The 22,376-nt window shown below is 35.0% G+C and overlaps 1 protein-coding gene across 9 annotated transcripts in view; it reads right to left on the reverse strand.

The window, feature by feature from the left end:
• Nucleotides 1-22,376, reverse strand: part of FYB1 (FYN binding protein 1) — a 198,048-nt gene that overhangs the window by 122,057 nt on the left and 53,615 nt on the right. The window contains exon 1 of one of the 9 annotated variants that reach the window (XM_031964369.1): nucleotides 2,559-2,710. The exons of 6 other annotated variants lie outside the window; for them this stretch is intronic. In XM_031964369.1, coding sequence (XP_031820229.1) covers nucleotides 2,559-2,621 — 63 coding nt within the window. In that variant the 5' untranslated portion in view covers nucleotides 2,622-2,710. Of the gene's footprint in view, nucleotides 1-1,814; nucleotides 2,072-2,558; nucleotides 2,711-22,376 lie in introns of those variants that run through there. 2 more of the 9 variants (XM_023496121.2, XM_031964402.1) reach the window with 2 other exon arrangements.

The following is a 22,376-nucleotide window of genomic DNA, read 5'->3' on the forward strand; positions in this document are numbered from 1 at the left end:
TCACTTGACAATATGGTTGGGCTGCAATGTCAAGTGCCTTTTGAAGCTCTGTGGTGTGGTGAGGTGTACACCTTGAGAAGGGGATGAGAAAACACCTTTGGTAACACTGATGTTTTGTTTGCTGTGCTTAACTTCAAGGGCTATGTTTCTTTTTAATTAAGCATTTGCCATAAAGCCTAAGAAAGAGCAACTTTATCGACAACCACCAGCACCATCAGCTGGTCCATCTTGCTGTAAAGATGAGAGAACTCGGACTTTTCCTAAATGCTAAATTCTATGTCCTTAGTTTCCAGAATTACAAAGTAGAAGAAACAAGGCAATTTATCTAGTGACTGGAAAACACTGGATAATGACACCCCTTCCCCATAACAGTTATAACAGTTTTTGCAACAATTAAATTGGGCTGTGTGACCCTGGGCAAGTCACTTAACCTCAGCTGACTCAGGAAAAAACAAAAAACTCAATTAGATTGGACACTGTGTTGTCTCCTCTTAGCTTCCTGAGTGGCTCAGATCATGAGATGACCACTTTTCCTTGATTAAGAATCTCAAAGGACTTGAAGAATAGAGAAAGTGCCCTGGAAATTAAATACATCTTTCTTGCAAATTTCTGCAGTTTGTCCCTCCTCTTCTAGATTCTTCATAGTACACATAAACTGAAAGATCCTTTTCCCAGCTTTTTGCAAAGATGTGAATATCCAGATTGCCCTCAGCTCCTAATGATGCACAGAGAGTAAACAGCTTATCTGGGACAGACTGTCCTTTAGGACACTGTTGGGAAGATGAGAGCAATGCTGTCCTGGGGTAAAGTGCTAGGACACTGAGAAGATGGAGAGGTCCTTAGATCCTTCAAAGCTGGAAAAGTTCTTCTCCCATCAAGGGGTGAAGGGTGTGGAGAAACCTGACTGAAGTGGAGTCTTCTTCATCCATTTCCCCATTTAAGGCACTCTCTCTTCAGGGATATATTAGAAAGCAACATGCTCCAATATCTGGAAAAGCTCCCCCTTCAAGTTAACTCAAGTGTATATACTGGCCCCAGAAGATAGAACAAAATTCCTCAGCCAATTGGAATAGACCTTGAAATACTTTTTAAAAAAATTTTAGTTTAAGAGTTTTTTGATTAATATGTTTCCTTAATTAAAGTATCAGGCTAAAAAGGGTAGTTTTAAACTCCACCCTTTTCAATTTTTGCCATAGGAGAATGATCAAGGGGATTTAAAATTGAGTGGCTTTAGGCTTCTCTAGGCCACAAAAAGTAGTGGATTTAGTTTCTAATTACATTTTTCATAGATGGCTATTTTCTTGAAAGATTGCATAGTGTAGGAGAAGGTGAAATGACCTCAGTCAGAAAGACCTGGGTTCGAATGTTATGTCTGACGTGTCCTTAGTGATATAACCTGAGAAGCCTCCCAATTCCTCAAAAAGCTGCTGATCTCTGTCAGTACAAAGGATTTCCTCATCAGGAATTCTCTATTTTACTCTCAGTTTTTCAAACATAATTGGAGACTTAAAACTATCCCTTTCAGATTTCCCATTTGTACATGACTTTGTTGTTTAGTTGTTATTTCATCATGTCACTCTTCCTGACCCCACTGGGGTTTTTCTTGGCAAGGACACTGGTTTGTCATTTCCTTCTTCAGCTCATTTTGCAAGTGAAGAACAAGATTAAGTGACTTACCCAGGATCACACAATTACCATATTTGAAGTCAGAAAGTTGAGTCTTCCTAACATTAGTCCCACCACTATGTCACCCACCTGGCTCAAGAATTCTTGATACTGATGAAATTAGAGGTCCCAAAACAATCAAACCTCACCTCAAAACGACATTTTTTTCCACTTGGTCTTCATTGCCTGGGCAAGTACCAAAAGTGGAAAGGGGAGGGATCCCAGGAATCCTCAGAGAAGCATATGGATAATCTGCCAACTACCTAAACCAACTATAGATAAGGTAGACTTGGCTATTTTCACAAAGACTTTATCAGCAGCTCATTTGTCATACTTTTTCTTCCTGATTCTCAAAGCTTAGTTTTTGCCCTCTTCCTCCTCCTCTCCCCTCCAGTCTGTTCTCCACCCACAAGGAAGTATAAGTTCCTGATTCCTTTCACCTGTTCACCCTGCTCCCTCTCCCCCAAGTAGAAAGAAAGCTGAATTCAGACAAACTTCCTCTTCAGCAGTTCTACTTCCCTTAAACACAAACAGCAGAATCAGTGATCAATGCAAAATATCCCTTTGACTCAAAGTGCACCAATCTCCAGATCTAATTCTCAGGGTCAGGAAAAGACAGAGGATCTTAGATTCAGAACTGGTAAACTCTTCTATCTATAGGAGACAGCAGCCCCAAGGGGTTATGTGACTTGCTCTAGATGACACAGTAAGTGTCAGAGGCAGGATTCCAACTGAGATTTAATTTCAAGTCAAGCACTATGTCCCTTACACCATGCTGTTTTTTTAATAAAACTTCATTCTATCAGAGGATTTCTTAAAAACAGCAAACAAATGATTTGCTCATTTTTCTTTCCTATACACATTCTCCCTCTCCCCCCATCTAACACACACACCTGAGGGGGGCTCCTCTCCTTCCTGCCTTCCATCCTTCTCTTCCAGCACTCAGCAAGGGTCATGAGCGTCTCTGGGCCAAATCCCACCTACGGAGGTTGTCCCTCCAGGCAGGTTGGCTGGAGCTCCCTTCCTGCCCTGTGCAAATAACTGTGAGCAAAGCTGGTTTGAAGTGCCAGCCACCTGCTACCTAATTAAAAATGACAGCAGCTGCTCACCAGGGAGGGACCCTCAGCTGACCTGAAGCCAACATAAGCCAGAGTTGAAAGAGAGGGGTAAGGAAAATGGAACAAGGGGAAAGAGATGGAAATATTACAGAATGAGACTTTGTGGAATAAGGAGTTGCTTGTACGGGTTTTTCTCCCCCCTCCTTTTTTTCCTCTTTTGGACTCTGAAGAAAATGAACTTAGTGTTACATAGCCAAGACTTCATTTGGGCACTCACTTTACATATTTGCCATTTTTCTTCTCTCACATGAACATATCTACATATACATACATATATGTATCTACAAATATATGTACATAGAAATATATTTCACACCAAACTGCAAAATAAGCAGAGATCATTGTCTCATTCACCTTTGTAATTTGAGATTCTTTCCCTTTGAAATCGCCTTTTCTCATTGACTTCTTCTTTATTACTTTCCAAGATTTACCTAAAAACATCCTATTGTTTATGCCCAAGTTCCACTTTTTGGTGAAGATTTTCTTTTCTTTCCAAAGTACTTTGTCTTTTCTTGGCTTAAAGCTGCTTTAAAAATGATAGAGTGGGTAATTCGTGACTACTATAAACCAACTATATAGTGAAGCAGGAAGAAGAGAGTATGTGGTGGCTTACTTTCATCATGTGCAAAATTTTTGTTTTATTTAGATTAAGATCTCAGGACAGAAGTGACCTTGACTTTCTTTTATTCCCTTTTTTTTTGGAAGCACCTCATATATACTTTTATTGATGTTCCCATTCAGTTGATGATGTATTATTAAGTTGATGATACTTTGTAGGGAATTAACAAATGGCTTTAAACCAGACAGGTGCTGGTTCTCAGCAGTTGTTTATTAGTTTCAAACCCTGAAGTACAATTTTTCAAAGGCCTTTTTTTCCACTCTTTTTTCCCCCTGAAATATCATCATGAACTCCAGGAAAAGTCTTTCCATGTAATCTCAAGAATAGTAGGGACTACTTGAATGGTATTGGATCACAATCATAGTTATAATGTTAGATGGGACTTTAGAGAAAGATCAATTATGTAATTTAATTTTGTCATTTTTATATTGGATAGGTCTGGACCTGGCTGGGGGCAGAATATCCCTTAGGAACTTCTCCATCTGGTGGATGTGGAAAGGCTTAATTTATTAATTACTTATCAGTTCTCCCTCAGTTACTGTCCTGTTAGAAGGTGAGGTAGGGGTTGGGTAGGGTGGGGTGGAAGTGCTCATGGTCCAGAGTATGAAGGGACAATTACCTAGATAACTTGGAAATGACTCTGATTGTGATAATCATGTAACAGAATCTCCTGAGCAGGAAGAGCTTTCCAAGGCCCTCTAAGTCAGCCCATACCTGAGCAGAAATCTTTCTATAGTATCTCATATTAGTCATCCAGGCTTCATTTGATCTCAGGTGACTAAGAAGTCATTACCTATTCAAGGTAGAATGTTCAATTTTTTGCACAGTTTTAATTTTGAGAAATAAAGTTCCTTCAACAGGATAGTTTGTAGCTTTCTGCAGTTTCTACTCACTGGTTCTAATCTCTTTTATTCATTCATTCATTCATTTATTTATTTAGATTGGATATTTTATCTTCCTCCAGTTACATGTCTAATCTTTCTTTTATATATAACCTTTCAAATATAGTGGAAATCAACTATCATATCCAAAAAAAAAACCCTTTTATTCTCCATGCTAAAACCCCACCAAATTCCTCAGTTCTGTTTTGCATCCCTTCCCCATTCTAATTGATGGTAAAGGGATGCAAACTACGAAATTGGCGGTCACGTTTAAAGAAGAAAAGAAGTCACAGTTGAATGCAATACCATATAGTTAAAAACAATAGTAGGACTATGACAACAAATTACAGACACTAATCTTCTATTAAGGCAGCTTAAGAGTATATTATTATTATTTTTTGTTACCATGTCTTATTTATTTGTCATCACTAAAATACTCTAACTTCCATATAAATTAAATTCATTTGAACTGGTATTTATAAAATGCCTAGCATGTTCTAGACCAGGGTGAACCTCCAAATACGAAACAAACAAACAAACAAAAAAAAAAAAAAACCAGTTTCTGCCTTCTGGGAGCTTACATTCTACATGATAATAGTGAAATAAGGGAAAGGATTGCAGGCATGCTGGGATGGCCAAAAGTCCTAGAGGACTGGAAAATAGAGGCTATTAAGGGGAATTGTATAGGGTAGAACTGAAAAAATAACTTCTATTAAGACCATGAATAGATGACCTCGAATGCTAGGCAAAAGAAATTTTAGATAAGAGGGAGCCATTGAAGATCTTTAGTCACATATTGGAGAAAACACTTTTCAATTTTTGTAAAGGAGAGAAAAAGAAAATTTAAGTCACCACATAAAATAAGATTTTTCTTCTTTTGGGGGGAAAATTATATCATTAATTGTGCTCTCCACACTTCTATTAAATGTTTCAAAAGTAATTCTATATTTATTGAGATAAAGTGCCTCCTATTGTTTCAATATTAGTATAAAATTATATTCATCATTGTCTCTTTTGGTTTCCTACTTTCTCCTTCAAGTTTTCCACTATCCTCTAAAAATTTATCTTAGTATCATATCAATATATAAGCTATCACCTTCTTTAATCCTGGTCCTGTAAATTTTCTGAATATGAAATATGGTCTAATCATTTTTCCCTTCATCTAAAATTGGTACATTTATACTCTCCAACCAATATGAATTTTTATTTTAATTAATTAATATTAATCCTAATTAGCATCAGTCAAGCATTTTATCAGCACCTTGGAATCCTGACTATTGGGTCATCAGCTGTCCATTCCAATTTCACACCATCTATATATTTGATAAGATACCATTTATGCTTCCAGCCAATAAATATAGTTAATAGAGCAGGGCCAGGAATAGAATTCTTTAGCTCTTCAGCAGTGATTTCCCTCTCACTTGACATGATTCTGTGAATCAATATGGTTTGGGTCCAGTTGTCAAACATTCAAAGTTCCCCTAACTCTAAAATTAGTAAGCCCATAATTATCATGTCCCTGAAGATGACCTGAGGTATTCTATCAAATGCTTTGCTAAAACCTAAGTATATATCATTCTCATATTTAAGTCTGGGTATTATATCAACTCATATTTGCAAAACAAATTAAGATTTACAAAGTGATTTCTTTAGAGTAGTCCTGTGTGGTTGGTAGTATAATAATTTTTGTTATTTTATAGTCTGCCCAGCTTACGTACTCTTAATCACTGATTGGGTCTTGTCTCAGTCAAACTGAGTTCTATTAAAGACCTTAAAGGTCTTAGGGCCATCTCCAGACTTTCTAATCTAAATTTTGCCACTGGGCCCAGATGGCTTCAGAAGAGAAAGTGAAGGTGATGACTTTGTACACCCTCCTTCACTTGAATCCAAATCACTTGCATGTCATGGTCCTTCCAAAATTTCCATTATTTCTACTTGTCAGTCAGTTCCTCATTCATCAGGAGTTGCTAGAATTGTAGTTCCCCTTGTTGCTTCCTCCATCTTCTGAAGAATAAAATTTTCAGCAAGACTGACAATTGGCTATTGCCTGCTATCGTCCATAACTTAGACAATGATTGAACAAATTAAGCATAAGGAGGAAAAAGGAAAGAACTTGTTATAACATTGTTTTCTATCTGGAGAATATCCAAGGCAATGTCATATTTATAGCAAAACATGAAAAGAAAATGATTTTTTTCTACATGGCAAGAAGCAGAAGAAATCTTTACAGCAGTCATTGTCAATCATTTCTCCACACTATGAATTTCTGGATAAAGATACTCTGATATGATATACATACAAAATAATGATGCTATAGAAGGGAGAGAGAGAACCAAAAAGTTTTAAGAACTTTATAAAATTCTGCTTAAGGTCCTCTTTTGATCAGCAGATAGGAAACTGGTAACTATAGCGCTGAGCAGAAATTGATAACTAGAGCAATTGATAACTAGAGGATCCATGCCCTCTTAAAAATAGAGGGGGAAATTTGTTCTATAAATATGGCTAAAATTTTGAAAATCTAATCTTCACAAACTGCGCTGAAGAAGTAGTAATAATTATGGTTTGGGGCTATACTTTGGGAACAGTAATTCATATATATATATATATATATATATATATATATATTTAATGAGTTGAATGATAAGATTATGAGATTTTACATTTAGATATATAGGTACCTTAAGGGCAGCTAGATGTATAGTGGATAAAGTGCCTGGTTTGCAAATAGGAAGACCTAAATTCAAAACTGTTCTCAAGCCTGTTCCCAGGCAAGTAAATACTCACCCTGTTTGCCTCAGTTTCCTCATCTGTAAAATGAGCCACAGAAGAATATGGCAAATCACCTCAGTATCTTTGCCAAAAAAAAACCAAAAAACAAAAACAACCCCAAAACAAAAAAAATCTTAAATGGGGTCAAAAAGAGTCTGGCAAGATTGGAACGGTTTAACAACAGGGACTTAGAGGACATTTAGTACAAACTCCTCATGTTACCAATTTTTAAAAAATCTTAGCCATGTTTGTGGAGAATTTTTGTCTCCTATTTTTTAAGAGTATGTGCTGCTCTCAGTCCTCTAGTTATCAATTTCATAGTTGCTGATCAAAACAGGAGCTAAAACAAAGGATTAAAAAAAAAACTCTTGAAAAATATTTAGCTTCTGCCTTCTCTTTCAAATCATCATTCTTTTGTATGTATATAGTTATGGTATTTTCAACTAGAAATTCAAAGCATTAAAACATTTATGTTAGGTACAAATAGTTCTTCTATTTTTAGTGTCATAAAGAAAATTATGATAAAACTGAAGCTTAGAAAAGTGGGATCAATTTCCTAAAGTAATGCAGATAGTTAGTGCATAAATGGTCAGGATTTGAATGCAGGTTTTCTAATTCTAAATTTAGCACTTTTCCTATTGTACTGCATAATACTGTTTTTGAATTTTGCAGATAAAACCAATTTGGATCCTTGAAAAACAAAAATAGGATTTTAAATGACTTTGACAAGTTAAAAAAATGGCCATTTAAAAAAAAATGGAAAATTTCTCTAGTTCCAGGCACAAATATGCAAGAATGAGATGGAATATGAATTCACAGACCCAAGTATACTTTAAAACTTTAATGCATCTGTGATCTCCTTAATGTACGTAATCTCTCTAATAGAGAGATCTCATCATGTGCCTATGAGGGAGGGAGGAAGGGAGAAAGGAAGGAAGAAAGGAAAGAAGAAAGGAAGGGAGGGAAGGAGGGAGGGAGGGAGGGAGGGAACAAGTATTCATTAAGTATCTACCCTGTGCTAGTTAAGAAAACATGACTGTCCTTCTTCCTTTTCTAATCACGGTTTTCCTTGAAGATGATAGCACTGCTTTTGTTCAAGTATCTATTGACAATATGTTGCATCTCTTTATACTTGTCATGTATCTCCCCATTATTCACTGGTTCACTTGTAAGTTTATTTGTTTGAAATCATCATGTTTTACAATTTGGAGATATATTGCATTGTCAGCATATTAGTGTTAAAAGATGTTAGTTTTGTCCATTACATTGAATTCCCAGTCCCTATATTTATGCCCACATGCATTTTTGATTTCCTTCACAAGCTAATTGTACAATATTTCAGAGTCTGATTCTTTTTGTACAGCAAAATAACAGTTTGATCATGTATACTTATTGTGTATCTAATTTATATTTTAATGTACTTAACATCTACTGGTCATCCTGCCATCTGGCGGAGGGGGTGGGGGGGTAAGAGGTGAAAAATTGGAACAAGAGGTTTGGCAATTGTTAATGCTGTAAAGTTACCCATGTATATATCCTGTAAATAAAAGGCTATTAAAAAAAAAAAAGATTTTAGTTTTGTTTTTAGGGAGCAGCTGAGAATTTTTTTTTTAAGTACTGAATATTTCTTCAATGCAATAAACCAATTCTTTTTCTTCTACACAATTCTGGATTCAGATCTTTGTATATCAGCACTACCTATCCAAGACATAGGTAGGGATGGATTAACATAGTGGGTTTCCAATTAAATAACATATCATAATATAGGCAATACTATTTTCTTGTAGAGTTCACTAGGTCTATCTCTTTTGTATGACAAGTTCTTTCACTAAAAAATTGTTGGGCTAAATGAGACTCAGTTTCATAAACATGACATCTATAAACAATGGCATTAGGAAGAACTCATATTGAATCCTTTTTGGGGTATTCTTCATAAAAGTGATACACACCACTAGCGAATATACCTCACCTGATATTAGTAATCAGAGGATTATTTAACAAAATTATCTCTGTATATATCTTGAAAACTCTTTAACATACATGTATGAGAAATACCTGGTTAGAGAAGAATATCTATGTATTTCAATGAAGTGGTAATTTTGTCCATTTAGAAACTCCCTTCAATGATACAGATCACATCCTATCTACATATTTTCATTCTTTAGGGAGCAAGCTCAGTAGTGCAATACAGTCAGGAAGAGGTGAATTCAAATCCAGTCTCAGAGAAACTGTGTAATCCTGGGTAGGTCACTTAACTTCTATTTGACTCAGTTTTCTTAACTAGCACATGGTAGGTACTTAATGAATACTTGTTCCCTCCCTCCCTCCCTTCCTTCCTTCCTTCCTTTCTTCCTTCCTCCCTCCCTCCCTTCCTTCCTTCCTTTCTTCCTTCCTCCCTCCCTCCCTTCCTTCCTTCTTTCCTTCCTTCCTTCCTTCTTTTCTTCGCTTTCCTTCCTTCCCTCCCTCCCTTCCTTTCTTCCTTCTTCTCTCTCTTATTTCATTCTTTCTAGAATTAATCGTCACCGTTAATTCTCCATAAGGGATATACTAGCACCTTTCTTCTAGTCATTAAGGTTGTAGGTATGCCAGTGCTCTCCATCTGTTATCACTTAGTCTTCTTTTATGACCATTCTACTTCTTTTTCTAGTCATTTTTCTCTGATAAAATTTTGTATATCTTTTCTTGCAAGCAAATTATTATTAATGTGCTGTAACCTATTTAAGTCTATTGTTTTTTGTAGTAGAACTACAATTTTGATTCTTTAGTAATTGTGACAATAGTATACAAAGGGCCTGCATACCTCTTCAGCTTTGAGCCAATTTTGTGACATGAGGTCAGAGATTATCATTATCATCATTATTATTATTAATTTACATTTCTTTGTATCTCTAGTAGTTAGCACAGTGTATGGAACATGGTAGATGCTTCATAAATGTTTATTGACTGTGTTGCATCATTTGCAAAAAAAAAAAAAAGTACCAAAAAACAAACAAAAAAAATAAAGCCTTCTGGTTGGTTCTCTTCTCATGTTTTTATGAAGGATACTCTTGATATGAATGGTTCATAGACCATTTTCATAAAACATTTATAATGATGAGAAAACATGGTATAAGGAGAAAAATCAGAAAGAAATCAGAAGACCTGCCTTTGAATGTTGGCTCTGGACTTCAGATTCCTCACCTAGCAGATACACAACACAAAGTTTTTTTGTTTGTTTGTTTTTGAGACAATAGGGATTAAGTAGATTTGAATTCAATTTTTGTGACTCCAGAACCAATACTCTATCCACTATATCACCTACTTGCCTCTGGATGGTTTGGGTTATGTTTTATATGTTGTTGATAACCTATTAAATAAGAATTTCAGATCTAGAGGGGAACTTGAAAGTCATCTCTCAATCTAACATTTCCTACAATATCCTAAACAAGTGGCTATCTCATTTTTGCTTAAGGATCTTCAATAATTGAGAACTTACTTTTCATTTTACTTGGGTATATTCTAATGGTGAGGATATCTTCCCTTACAAGAAACCTAAATCATTCCTTCTTCAACTTCGACTAGTTATTTCCAATTACTCTTTCTAAGGTCAATCTGAAGAATAGGTCTAAGGTTAAATGAAGAATAATACTTCATTCAAGGCAATCAAATAATCAATAAGCATTTATTGAATACATGTTCTGTGCCAGGTAATATGTTAGGCACCGTAGATGAAAAAGTAGAAAAATGATTATCCCTACCCTTAGAGATCTTACCTCTTATTAAGGCACACATTCTGTAAGTGGATAAAGTAAATATAAAACAACTTGAAAAGGAAGAGAACACTGACAATTTTTGGTAGTGGTGGAAGTAAGTCAAAAGACAGTATCTGAGTTGATTGTTGAAGGATGCCCATTTTTTTTAACAGGTCAAGATAAGAGAGTCACAAAAGTAAAAAAAGAGAAAATATATATCAGAAATAAGGAGGGTTAACAGCATCCAAAGCTGCTGAAAGTTCAAGGCTGATAAAGACTAACAAAAATCAATATTGAGTATAGAAATTAAGAAGCATTGGCAAGACTGGAGGGAACGAATTCAATTTTAGTTTATAATAGGAAATCCTACCTAACACTGGCATCTTCTCACAACACAAAGAACTTGAGGATACAGATTGGGCAACTCTGAAACAGGGTGTGAGGAAAAAGTCCTGGATTTGGGGTTAGAGCACCTGGCTTCTAATCTTCCTCCTACCACTTTCTACCTGTTTGTGACCTCATCTTGGGTCAGGTGGGACTTTTTTCACCTTCAGTTTTTCCTCATTTGTAAAGTGAAAGACGTGGAAAATATATGCAAAGGCCTCTTCAAAATATACAATCGAGATCAAAGCTTGGTAAATTGTGCATCTCAACCCCATATGAGGTCATATAATTGAATGTGGGGGTTGTGAAAATTTGGCAACTGTAAAAGGTATCAAATATTTTACCAAAATTTAATTCTTTATGTAAAAATAAACAAGCCTATCCATCACATCAACATGCAAATTTGCTTTCATCTTTAAAAAATGGTAAAATTATATATGTATATATATACATATATAATAATTGTTTTAAAATAAATTTCTTTATGATTTGTTATCAGTGAATGTTTGATTTGTATACCTATTTTATACATCTATATACCTATATAGCCAGGGTGATGGTAAACATTTCTCTGTCAAAAAGAGTGAATGAAAATAGGTTACAAAGCCCTGATCTAGATGATGGTGAATAATAATGATTTTTGCCCAAGCCTCATATGCCACTAGATGTCACTGTAGCTAAGTGGTGATAGTGTTTTTATAGGGAATAGAGTCCTGCAGTTCAAATGTTTATAAATAAACCAATGAAAACGTCATGAAGAAGCTTAGTTGAACTGATATTTTGAAACAAAGAAATCAAAAATCTCGTGGACATTTTATCTTTCAAACAGAAGACATGTTTATTTGGGCTTGTGATATAAACTGGCTGTTTTCAGGGCTTTTAATGAAATGTATGGCACTGGCCAAAAAGAAAAAGGAACTTTTTTAGCGAAAGCTCTCATGTTGTTGAGACAAAGACAAAAGAATACAACGATGTATTAAGGCAGAAGTCCCCAAAGGAAAAGCATATTATTGATTGATTTCCAACTCACAATCCCATCTCTGTTTACATTAATCATTTACATTTGCTGCTATGGGGCCATAGGTTTGAGAAATGAAAGGGATATTAGAAATCCTCTCCTCTGCCCATAGAGAAGAATGAGTGACTAATTTAAGATCACATAACTTACCAAGTTAGAATTTGAATCTAGGATAACTAACTCCAAACTTTACTTTTCCCCCTATATCATATGGCCTTTGAGATTGAGAAAATAAAAAGAGTTGGGGAATCCTATTCTAAGGAATTGGAACCAAATCCTTTGCAAAGAACATAGAAGAGAAAAGTAGTTTGTTTTTTTAATTATCTTTCCATGGGCCCTTTTATTTTACTGAGTCTGTAAATATGAAAAGTAACTGTACTCTACACAGCTTTCTTTTCTTGATTTTTAAATACATTTTCAAGGAAGAACACAATATGAAAGTTATTTACATCCTGCAAAACACTGCATTATGGCTCTATTTCTTACTAGGAAGAAAGGTACACTTAGTGCATCCTTCCTGGGGCCAGGAAATGTCTCAACCTTAATTCTGGCTCTGGTCATAGTTCTTTATGTACATTCCATGCACAAGGAAATGTAAATCCTTACTTCTGGCAAAAGCTACTTCAGGAAAAAGTTTAATAGTTCCTCCCTTACCCTCAAGTTCAAAAGCAGACTCAGTTAAAAAAATTCTTTTATGTGCTCAGGATATTAAGCAAGAATGAAGAAGAAAAAGGGAACTAGAAAGTGTCTATTCAGCCTAGATGTTTCTGCTAATAGAACCACAAAGCATGTGGAGCTGATAGAGAGTTAAGATTCTCTCATGTCTTATACTAGGAATAAATAAATCTTTTAAACCTGGCTTGGCCAGGTTTAACCATCCCCCAGTAGAGAATTGATTTCCAGTCCTGGTTTGAAGGTGAGGGTACCCATAGAATCAGCATGCTATTTTTCATTCAAAGTGAAGCTTCTTCCATGACCTGATAGTAAATTAAGGACTTGACATTAATATATACAATGACAAAACAGAATCTTTAAGGGCTGTGCTTCTTAGTTTAAAATGAATTTAGACTTTAATTCTTTCTGCCTGATGAGCATTGGTTGCCAGATGATTATATTGTTATGATGGAGGAATGTTTTGAAATGAATAGAATATAAATTATTTAAGGGCAGGAGCCATTTTATATTTGTCTTTGTAGTCCTAGAACCTAGCAGAATGTCTGTGCAGAGTAGGTTCTTAATAAATATTTGTTGGATGAAGTTCAATTGAATCAGATATAAGAGGAGTTGTCAATTTCCTTCATTATCTGGACATGCTGATGTTCATAGTTTAGCAGACCATCAAAAGGAACATTATGGGAGGATAAAAATATTGATCTTATTTTGTAAAACTGTGAGTAATACCTAGTTTCAGGGTGAGAAGTATACATGAGAATTAAGAATAAGATATTTTTCAAGTGTTCACTTAAACTACAAATGGACATGTAGATTGACAAAACAGATTTAAATGCTTTTAAGAACAGGATATGAAACATATAAAGTTGAAAATCTATCTTCAAGACAAATGGAAAAGTGATTAATTACTCAACTATTTTTTTTTTGAGGTTATAGAGACTGCAGAACATTAACACTGTCCTTCTCACCTATTATTATTTTTCTGATAAAATATATGTATATTTTCCAAAGAAGAAATTATATGGTCAAGAATGTTTCTATTTTATTGTAACATTACATTTCATTCCATTCTTTATTCACTAAGCATTTTTTTTTAAAGAATCTGCCTTATGGGGGCAGCTAGGTGGAACAGTGAATAGAGCACCAGCCCCAAAGTCAGGAGACCAGAGTTCAAATCTGGCCTCAAACACTTAATACTTCTTAGCTATGTGACTCTGGGCAAGTCACTTAACCTCAATTGGCTCAGCAAAAAAAAAAAAATAAATAATAATAATAATAATAATAAAAGAAAAGAAAAGAATCTGCCTTATACTGGGTTTTATGTAAAGTGTTGAGCATAGCGATCCTTGCTTTTCAAAGAGCTTCCATAACATGATGCTCAAGGTTTTATTGTCTTTGAAATGTTTTTAGTCTCAAGAATTCACATTTCTTCTGCATTTCTTGTCTCATGTTATTATTTGATAATTCAAAAAAATTTAAAATTTTGGGGCTCACATGTGGCAGGCTGCCTCTTCTCTGGCCTGGGGCCCTTGTTCCTGTCCAACACCACCTCCTCCTTGCCATATTTCCATGCTTATATTCCTAATTTCTTTGATATTCAAAACCTAGCCGTCCTTGCCTTTGACACCAAAACATAGAAAACCAATCATTATGGCAGCTTAACCAAAGGATCATCATTGACAAATGGGGTATTCAAGAGGATTTCACAAATGATTCAGAAAGACTAGGAATAAATAAAGGAATAGTTCTTTTACAATGGTCAATTTTAACTTACACAAGGGGAAGGCACACACAAAAAATCTTAAAGTAAGAAAAGGGAGTTTGCACGGACAACAGGAGGACACCATCAAGGAGACCGATGAAACCTTTAGCCTTCTAAACTAATTTCAGGTTAAGAAAATGTCAATTGTTTCATGGGCTAACTGGACATAACCTTTTCCTCCTTTATTAGAAAGAAAAAAAGGGAGTGACAGATAGAGATTTGGGGGGAGTACACATTAATTCCTTGAAATAATTTTGCAAAGAATCTAACATAGGAAAGGAGTTAGTAAACTGAAGATCTTTTATAAAGATCATATTTAAATTATCTTACAGAGATCATTTAAAAATATGATCACACTTCATAATTCCACAGTAAATTTTCATAACAAAATAAATATAAAGCCCAAACTCTGAAATGCAAATATCTTTGTTATGTCATGCAAATAATAGGTCTTGGAATAAATACTCCTTTCTGAGTCACAATAACAAACTCTTCAATGTGAATGTCTCCTTATCCAAAGTTTGGGGTTTTAACAAAATTTTCTTTAAAAGTCATAAGCAAATGAGGGGCTATTACAAAAAAAAAAAAAATAGATCCTCTTTTTTGATCCAGGATACTGGACTTCATTGTCTATTGTTATATTTGCAACATGAGGAAATGAGAGAGTCTATAGGAAGAAGAGAGTTTCTGGGAAGATAGAAAAAAAGACCTCAATTTTTCATAATCACTATCAAAAAACTTTTCATGGGATCATAGTTCCTATATTCATGACATACTCAAATTTTTGTGCAGTTCCTGCTCTCCAGTTTTAGACACTGGCTAAAATATATTCCCCTCCTCTTTCTTCCTTAGGGGCTGTTTAGTGTAATTCATTATTTTCTCATTTGTATCTGTGTCAAATTTTAAGTGTTCTGTAATTTTTAGTGGTTTGCAACCCTTTATCATCCACAATTCTTACTTCTTAAAACCTATAAGAAGTTATGTTGCTCTCTTAGCCTCCCCTACCCCAGGTTCCAATTTCTTTTCTTTCAATTCTCTGTGTCTCATGCAATGAGGAAGGATGAAAGGGTCAGTGGTAGAGAATTTTCCAGTTAACAGTTCAGGTTGAGAAACATTTGCTTAATATACATATTGAAGTCCCCAAGGAGGAAGTGAGCATCTTCTCTGCTCTAGGCTTTGATACTAAATCATCTATTCTTGTTACTATCTGAACACAGTTCTTAACAGTATTGTTATTATCATTATCACCTAACTAACAATTGAGAGCAGATTGTGGTGCAGTGGATAAAATGCTGGATTCTAAAGTCAAAAAGACTCATCTTTTCCAGTTCGAATCTGGCTTCAGACACTTACTTGCTGTGTGACCCTGAACAAGTCACTTAATCCTGTTTGCCTCAGTTTCTTCATTTGTAAAATAGCTGAAGAAGGAAATGGCAAACCATTCCAGTATTTTTGCCAAGAAAACCCCAAATGGGGGTCATGAAAAATCAGACATGATTGAACAATAAAAAGCAACAGTGTAATACCAACTCCTAGAAGCATAATGCAATGGAAAGATATATGGTTTTGAAGTCAAAGGATTTGGGTTCACATCCTGTGTTGGCCACTTACTAATGCTTGTATCTTCCCCATAGGATTGTTGGGAAGATCAATTGGTATAGTAAATTTAAATCATTTAGCAAACCTTGAAGAACTACGTAAATTATCTATAACTATTCTTATTATGACCCATGTGACATGGCCAATTTTCTTTAGTTTCCTCATCTATAAAATGAAAGAGGTTGGAATAATGGTCTTTGAGTTTGCAGTTATAAGTCTGTTGTTTGTCCAATTTCAAAGAAGATCAATGTCACCATGTGGTGATATCTTGATTTACATGTGAATTGGATGTGAGGTGGAACTGCACAAAGTTGTCCAGCCTGGCTCTTTCTTTCAGAGATATCTAAGTCCAGTGACAAGACAAGAGTCAAGACAACCATTGATGGCTGGGGTCATCCAAGTCTAGTGGCAAGAAAGAGTCAAGACAATTGGTTATGACCGGGGTCATCCAATTCTAGTGGCAGAAAAGAATCAAGACAATGGTGATGGCTGGGGACTATTCTATGATTCTAACAATCTAAGAAGAAGATAAATAACAAGTAATTTAGAGTGTTACTGTCTAAAAAAATCCACTATAACAATTTAGTCATTTATGGTGCTGTGCTAATCAATTCTTCTACTAATCAAATTTAAAAAGGGAAGAGAGGGATCTGTGATTTCATCAGTATAGAGAGCTCTCAGGTGAGCAACCTTCCTCTGCTAATGTAAATTTTCATCTTTTCTGCCATTTGTACCTTTAAAGGTCAATCTTGGTCACTGACTTCATGGAATTGGAGCTGGGTTGGGAGTTATAAAGCCAATATGTGTCAAAGGTAGAGCTTGAACCCAGGATTTCCTGGCTTCCTGGCTGATTCTTTAGTCACTATACCACAGTGTCTTTCAAATGAAGAGAGAAAAAAAAGTAAACAACAAACAAAAGGAAACTTTCCTGATCAATCTGGTTGATTGTGTTCATTTTCAAGTGATTATGGATATACTTATTTGTTTCTATTCTGTAGCTCCCAAATAGAATGTCCTTGAGGACAGGGACTGTTTTAAAATATTTGTTCTTTTTAGCCCCAGGTCAACACAGGGTCTTGCACAAAAAGGGAGTTTAATAAATACCAGCAAGATCCGATTGAATTGGATGAATTTTAAAAATGCTTCCCCTTGTCTCTCTCTCCTCTCTATCATCTTCATCTCCCTCCATTGAACATTGGACTCTACCCGTAAGTCCCTAGTTCTGATAGATAAGTTTCTATCTTGCTCAGAACCAGGTCTCTATGTTATTTCCCAGTAGCAAATATAACTCTTCCTTCTTTGAATCATCTTTATATGTTGTCTTCCATCATTAGAATATAAGCTCCTTGAGGAAATTGTTTTGTTTGCTTGTATTTATATCCCTAGTATTTAATGTAATGTCTAGAATATAGTAAGCTTAGTAAATTAGTAAATGTTCTATTACATAATGTACTATTTATATACAATTTACTATTAATATTTACTAGTATATTAGTAAATGCTGTTTCTTTAGTAACTTATCAGCTATAGTGAAGGTTCTGGACTCTGTCAATTCCTACTTGAATAGGAGGTAGCTGTCAAATTCACCCTTCAGGGTTCTGGGGGAAATTCTGAGGATTTTGGTATTGTTTATAAACCCTCACTGATAGTCATGGTCTTCCAAAAGTTCACCAAAAGGAGTCTACTCATTGTGCTGAAAGTCTTCCTCTTTTTGTCAGAATTTTTTTATAACAGCCTCTGCTCTTGTTCATCTATGTTCCTCATTAGTTTTATGCTTCAGCCTGCTAATTTTTCCATTGCTCTTTGTGTGATGTTCATCTTTAGTACTCTGCAGGCAGTGGAGTTCCAGATGTGATTTCATATTTTTTAAAAAAAGTTTATATTGAAAAAATGTGGGCATTTATTATTATAAGACAACTTAGGGGTCAGGTATTTTTTTTTTAAGCACTGGCAAAACCTGGAAAAAATTACAAAATAGAAGATTTTGTTCTATAGTACCCTATAATCCAGAGCTGTGACTACAGAAAGGCAAGATGGATACCCACCTAGAGTACAACATTTGGAGGAGGAATGTAATAAAAGAAGCTTTGTCATATGACTTTTCATAAATGCACATATACTTAATTTCAGAAAATTCCATTCTTACTAATTTTGTGATAAATCAAGTTGAAGGTATTACAACAAATATTTAAAGCCCCCTGTTGTCAGTAATAATATCTGGGAGTAGTTTTCCATTGAACTAAATAGAATGTAATAGTGAAAAGAGCAACATGACTTTGAGTCAGAGGACATGAGTTTGAATTCTGATTGCTGTAACCTAGCTGTGTGACTCTAATCAAATCATTTAAGCTTTATGGCACTCAATTTCCTGCTATTTAAAATGAGGGCAGGAGCTCAGAGGATCTTCAAGGTCTTTTCTGGGGCTGATTTGTATGATCCTAGGAAGCAATTTTCAAGCTTTGCTAAGAGGACACATATATATTTTTCTTATTTTGCCGTAACTCCTCCTTTTATCTATTACTGGGGAACTTGGAGGCACCTTACAAGTTCTCGCCATCTTATTTTCTCCCCAGAAAGAGATCAGTTCTTTCTCTCCTTTATTCTTTCTCTATCTCCCATCAAAACCTACTATTGAGAAAAGTTCAGGTAACAATTCACACTGATGAAAAAAAAATGTGAATATCATATTCCTCAGGGGTATTTACATCTAAACAGGTGATGAATCTATTAAAAATGTAATGTCTGACTTGGCAAGCAAGGTAGACAGGAACGTTTTAAAAAGTCCCACACACAACCAAAATGAAGCTCTAATTGAAAAATAAGTTCCTTCCTCATGCTCAACCAATATGAATATTTAATTGACAAACAAGTTTCTCTTAAATTTAAAAAATTTAAATACCATTTCACCAGGTTGGCTTCCCTTACAATCCATATACATTGTTCTGATTTTACAAATGAGAAAACTGAAGATCAGGGAATTACTTCTAATTATATAACTATTAGTTATTATTAGTGGTAGAGAGGAGATTCAAAACTTGGGCCTTCAGATTCTAAGTTTAATTTTATTAGACTTCTTCTCCTCAAGGGATTGAGGGGGAAGTACATTCACCCCAACTTTTTAGTCATGGTACTATTCCTTAGTTGTCTCTTTTCTTCTGAAATTTCAAGGTTTGACTTTCTCATGTTCCTTTCCACTGCTTGTGATTAAAATCTCTTCTAAGTCTTTACCCATTCTCCTTTTACTAATTATCTGAAAACTTAATAGTTGTCTGATGAAGTACCCATAGTCTTTGTATATATTTGTAGGAGAGTATACCCTGAACTTTGGGGAGTGATTTGTACCAACTATTATTGCAATACCTATTTAATTAATACCTTTGCTAAAAGCTAATTGAGGCAAATGGTTGGTTGTTGATGGGGAATCACATTAGTGGGGGCTCAGAAGCCATACTATCAAAAACTCATTCCTTCATTGAGAGTAATAGCCAGTTGGTTCTGGGAATTTCAAATCTCAGAGGCAAATGTGAGGATAACCCCAGAGAGGATAGGACAATTATGTGTCCTATTTTTTGCTTTTTAATTTTTAGAATAGAGAAAACAGTATCATGCACATACATAAAGCCTTTGAATATTACACAATGATGGTCATGACAAAAAGGGGACATTAACCACGTATTTATTTAGTGTTTACTCTGTATAAAGTATTATACTGTGCTAGGTAGTGTCATGGGTATATCTAAGGAATGTAAGAGATTTGATCTCTACCCAGGAAATTTATGATCTAAAAGGGTAAACAAGGTATAAAAGCATAAAAAATTAAATACCACTTTGAGACAACAGTAGACAGACAAATGAACAGGACTGACAAACAATATAAACTTAGAGAGGGGTGAGGTCACCACAGACTAGAGGAGTATGGGAAAGCTTTATTAAGAAATTTTAAGAAAGAAAGTATTAAATGGACCTTGAGAAGGCAGCCTGGTATAGTGAAAAGAACACTAGTTATGGGTGGTGGACTTTTTTTAGTGACAGTGGACAGATTCCTCAACTCTGGGCCTCTATTTCCTTTTGTATAAAACAGAGGTAATTAGATTTATTCTATGTATTTCACAGTTGTGGGAAGATCTTTAAAAATCTTAAAATGCTTTAAAAATGTGTTGTTTATTAGCAGTATGTAAGCAGATAGAGGAGAGGTACTGATTTTTATTTTGTTTTTGAATCCTCATAACCTAGCACAGTGTCTTGCATATAGTAGGTAAATAATGAATGCTTTTTTGAATTGAATTATTATTGAGGGGAGCAACTAGGTGGCACAGTGAATAAAGAGCATGTTTGGAGTCAGGAAGATTCATGTTCCAGAATTGAAATATGACCTCAGACTCTTACTAGCTGTGTGACCCTGGGCAAATCACTTAACTATGTTTGCCTCAGTTTCCTTATCTGTAAAATGAGCTAGAGAAGGAAATGACAAACCATTCCATTATCTTCAACAATAAAACTTCAAATGGTGTCATGAAGAGTTGGACACAATTGAAAAAAATGAACAAAAACAATAATTATTATTCAAAGATAGATATCATTTGTGTAAAAGAAGAAAAGGGAAAAGCAAAATTGGGAGAGGGATCAGTGGGAACAAACTTATAGAAGAAGGAAAATCATCTCTTTAATAATATTCCTTATTCTTTAATAATATTAAATAATGCTCACGATACACCAGGAATGTTGATAGGAAATTTATACTATTTTCCCCCCTTTTCCCTACATAAATGAACTGAGACAAGGAATCACTCACATGCACACAGATTTAGTTAAATTATCCAGCTATGTCTTCATTATTAAACCATATTGCCCACTACAAGTCTTTATTTTTATGCAATGTAAATGCATTTTCTATTATACCAGACATCTAACCCATGCTGACCCATTACATACAAAATGAGTCCCATTATACGTGATGCAGCTTGAAAAGAAATCATAAGCAGGATGGAGGATGGAATAGAAAGATATTGGGTTTGGGTCAGGAAACTGGGCTTCTTGCTACAGTTCTGTTTTTAACAAGGTTTGCAAACTTAGGTAAAACATGTTATAGCTTACCCCAGATTTTTTTTAAATCTGTAAAGTAAAGGGAAAAGCAGATTGGCTATAAAACCTCTAAGGTTCCTTCCAGCTTTGGCATTCTATGGCATAATGTACCCAGTTTGCCAGTGGCTTCTTGGGGGGAAAACCTCAAATCAATGGATAGAATCCCTTGTTGAATACTGATCGGGTAGAAGTATGACTTTATTTGAACAATCACCAAAAAAAAATGGATTTTAAGTCTATGAAGCATTAATGATTTCTCAAATTTTCTTAAAGATTCCTAGGACTTTCTTTTACCTTGTCATATTTTACCTCATATCATGATCATTTGTATACCTGCCATATTTTACCATCCTTCTCATTTGGTCCTGGAGAGCAAACTGATTTTTTTCGTCTCTGTATTTCTGTTGACCAGCATGGTTCTCTGTTCATATTGAGATACTTGGCTGAATCTACAATCCCATGAATATGAGCATTCCTTCACATATAGCCAATTAATCTATCTTGGCTTTTTTCTCATGTGTCACTCTTGGCCATGTCCTAACATATTTTCTTCTGTTAGTTTACTCAAAATGATAGAAGCTTTCCTTTACATGTGTTGACATTGTCTAGGAACCTATGGACCACAATTGCTGTCTATCAGTTATCCCTCAAACTCATTACATGATCAACTACCTTCTTTTCTGGTGATAGATTTCCTAGATATTAAATATTATGGCATAATTCTTTGTTGGTGAAATGCTACAGCCTTCTCATACCCACTATACATTTCTCCATTGCATTTTGAGTGACCTGAACTTTAATTCCTTGAAGGCTGTTTTGCTCCATGATTCAAAGCTATATAGTATCAGTGAAAGAATATGAGACAACTGAGTGGTATGGTGAATGGAGAGATAGTTCAAATCCAGTCTCAGATAGCTGTGACATTGAGCAAGTCATTTCACCTTTATTTAACTCAATTTCCTCATCTGTAAAATGGGAATAATAATAGTATCTATCTCTTAGGATTTTTGTGAGAATAAAATAACATAATGTGTATGAAGTACTTAGCACAGTCCCTGACACATAGTATACAATAT

The sequence above is a fragment of the Sarcophilus harrisii genome, chromosome 1, assembly GCF_902635505.1.
Source record: "Sarcophilus harrisii chromosome 1, mSarHar1.11, whole genome shotgun sequence".
Lineage (NCBI taxonomy): Eukaryota > Metazoa > Chordata > Mammalia > Dasyuromorphia > Dasyuridae > Sarcophilus > Sarcophilus harrisii.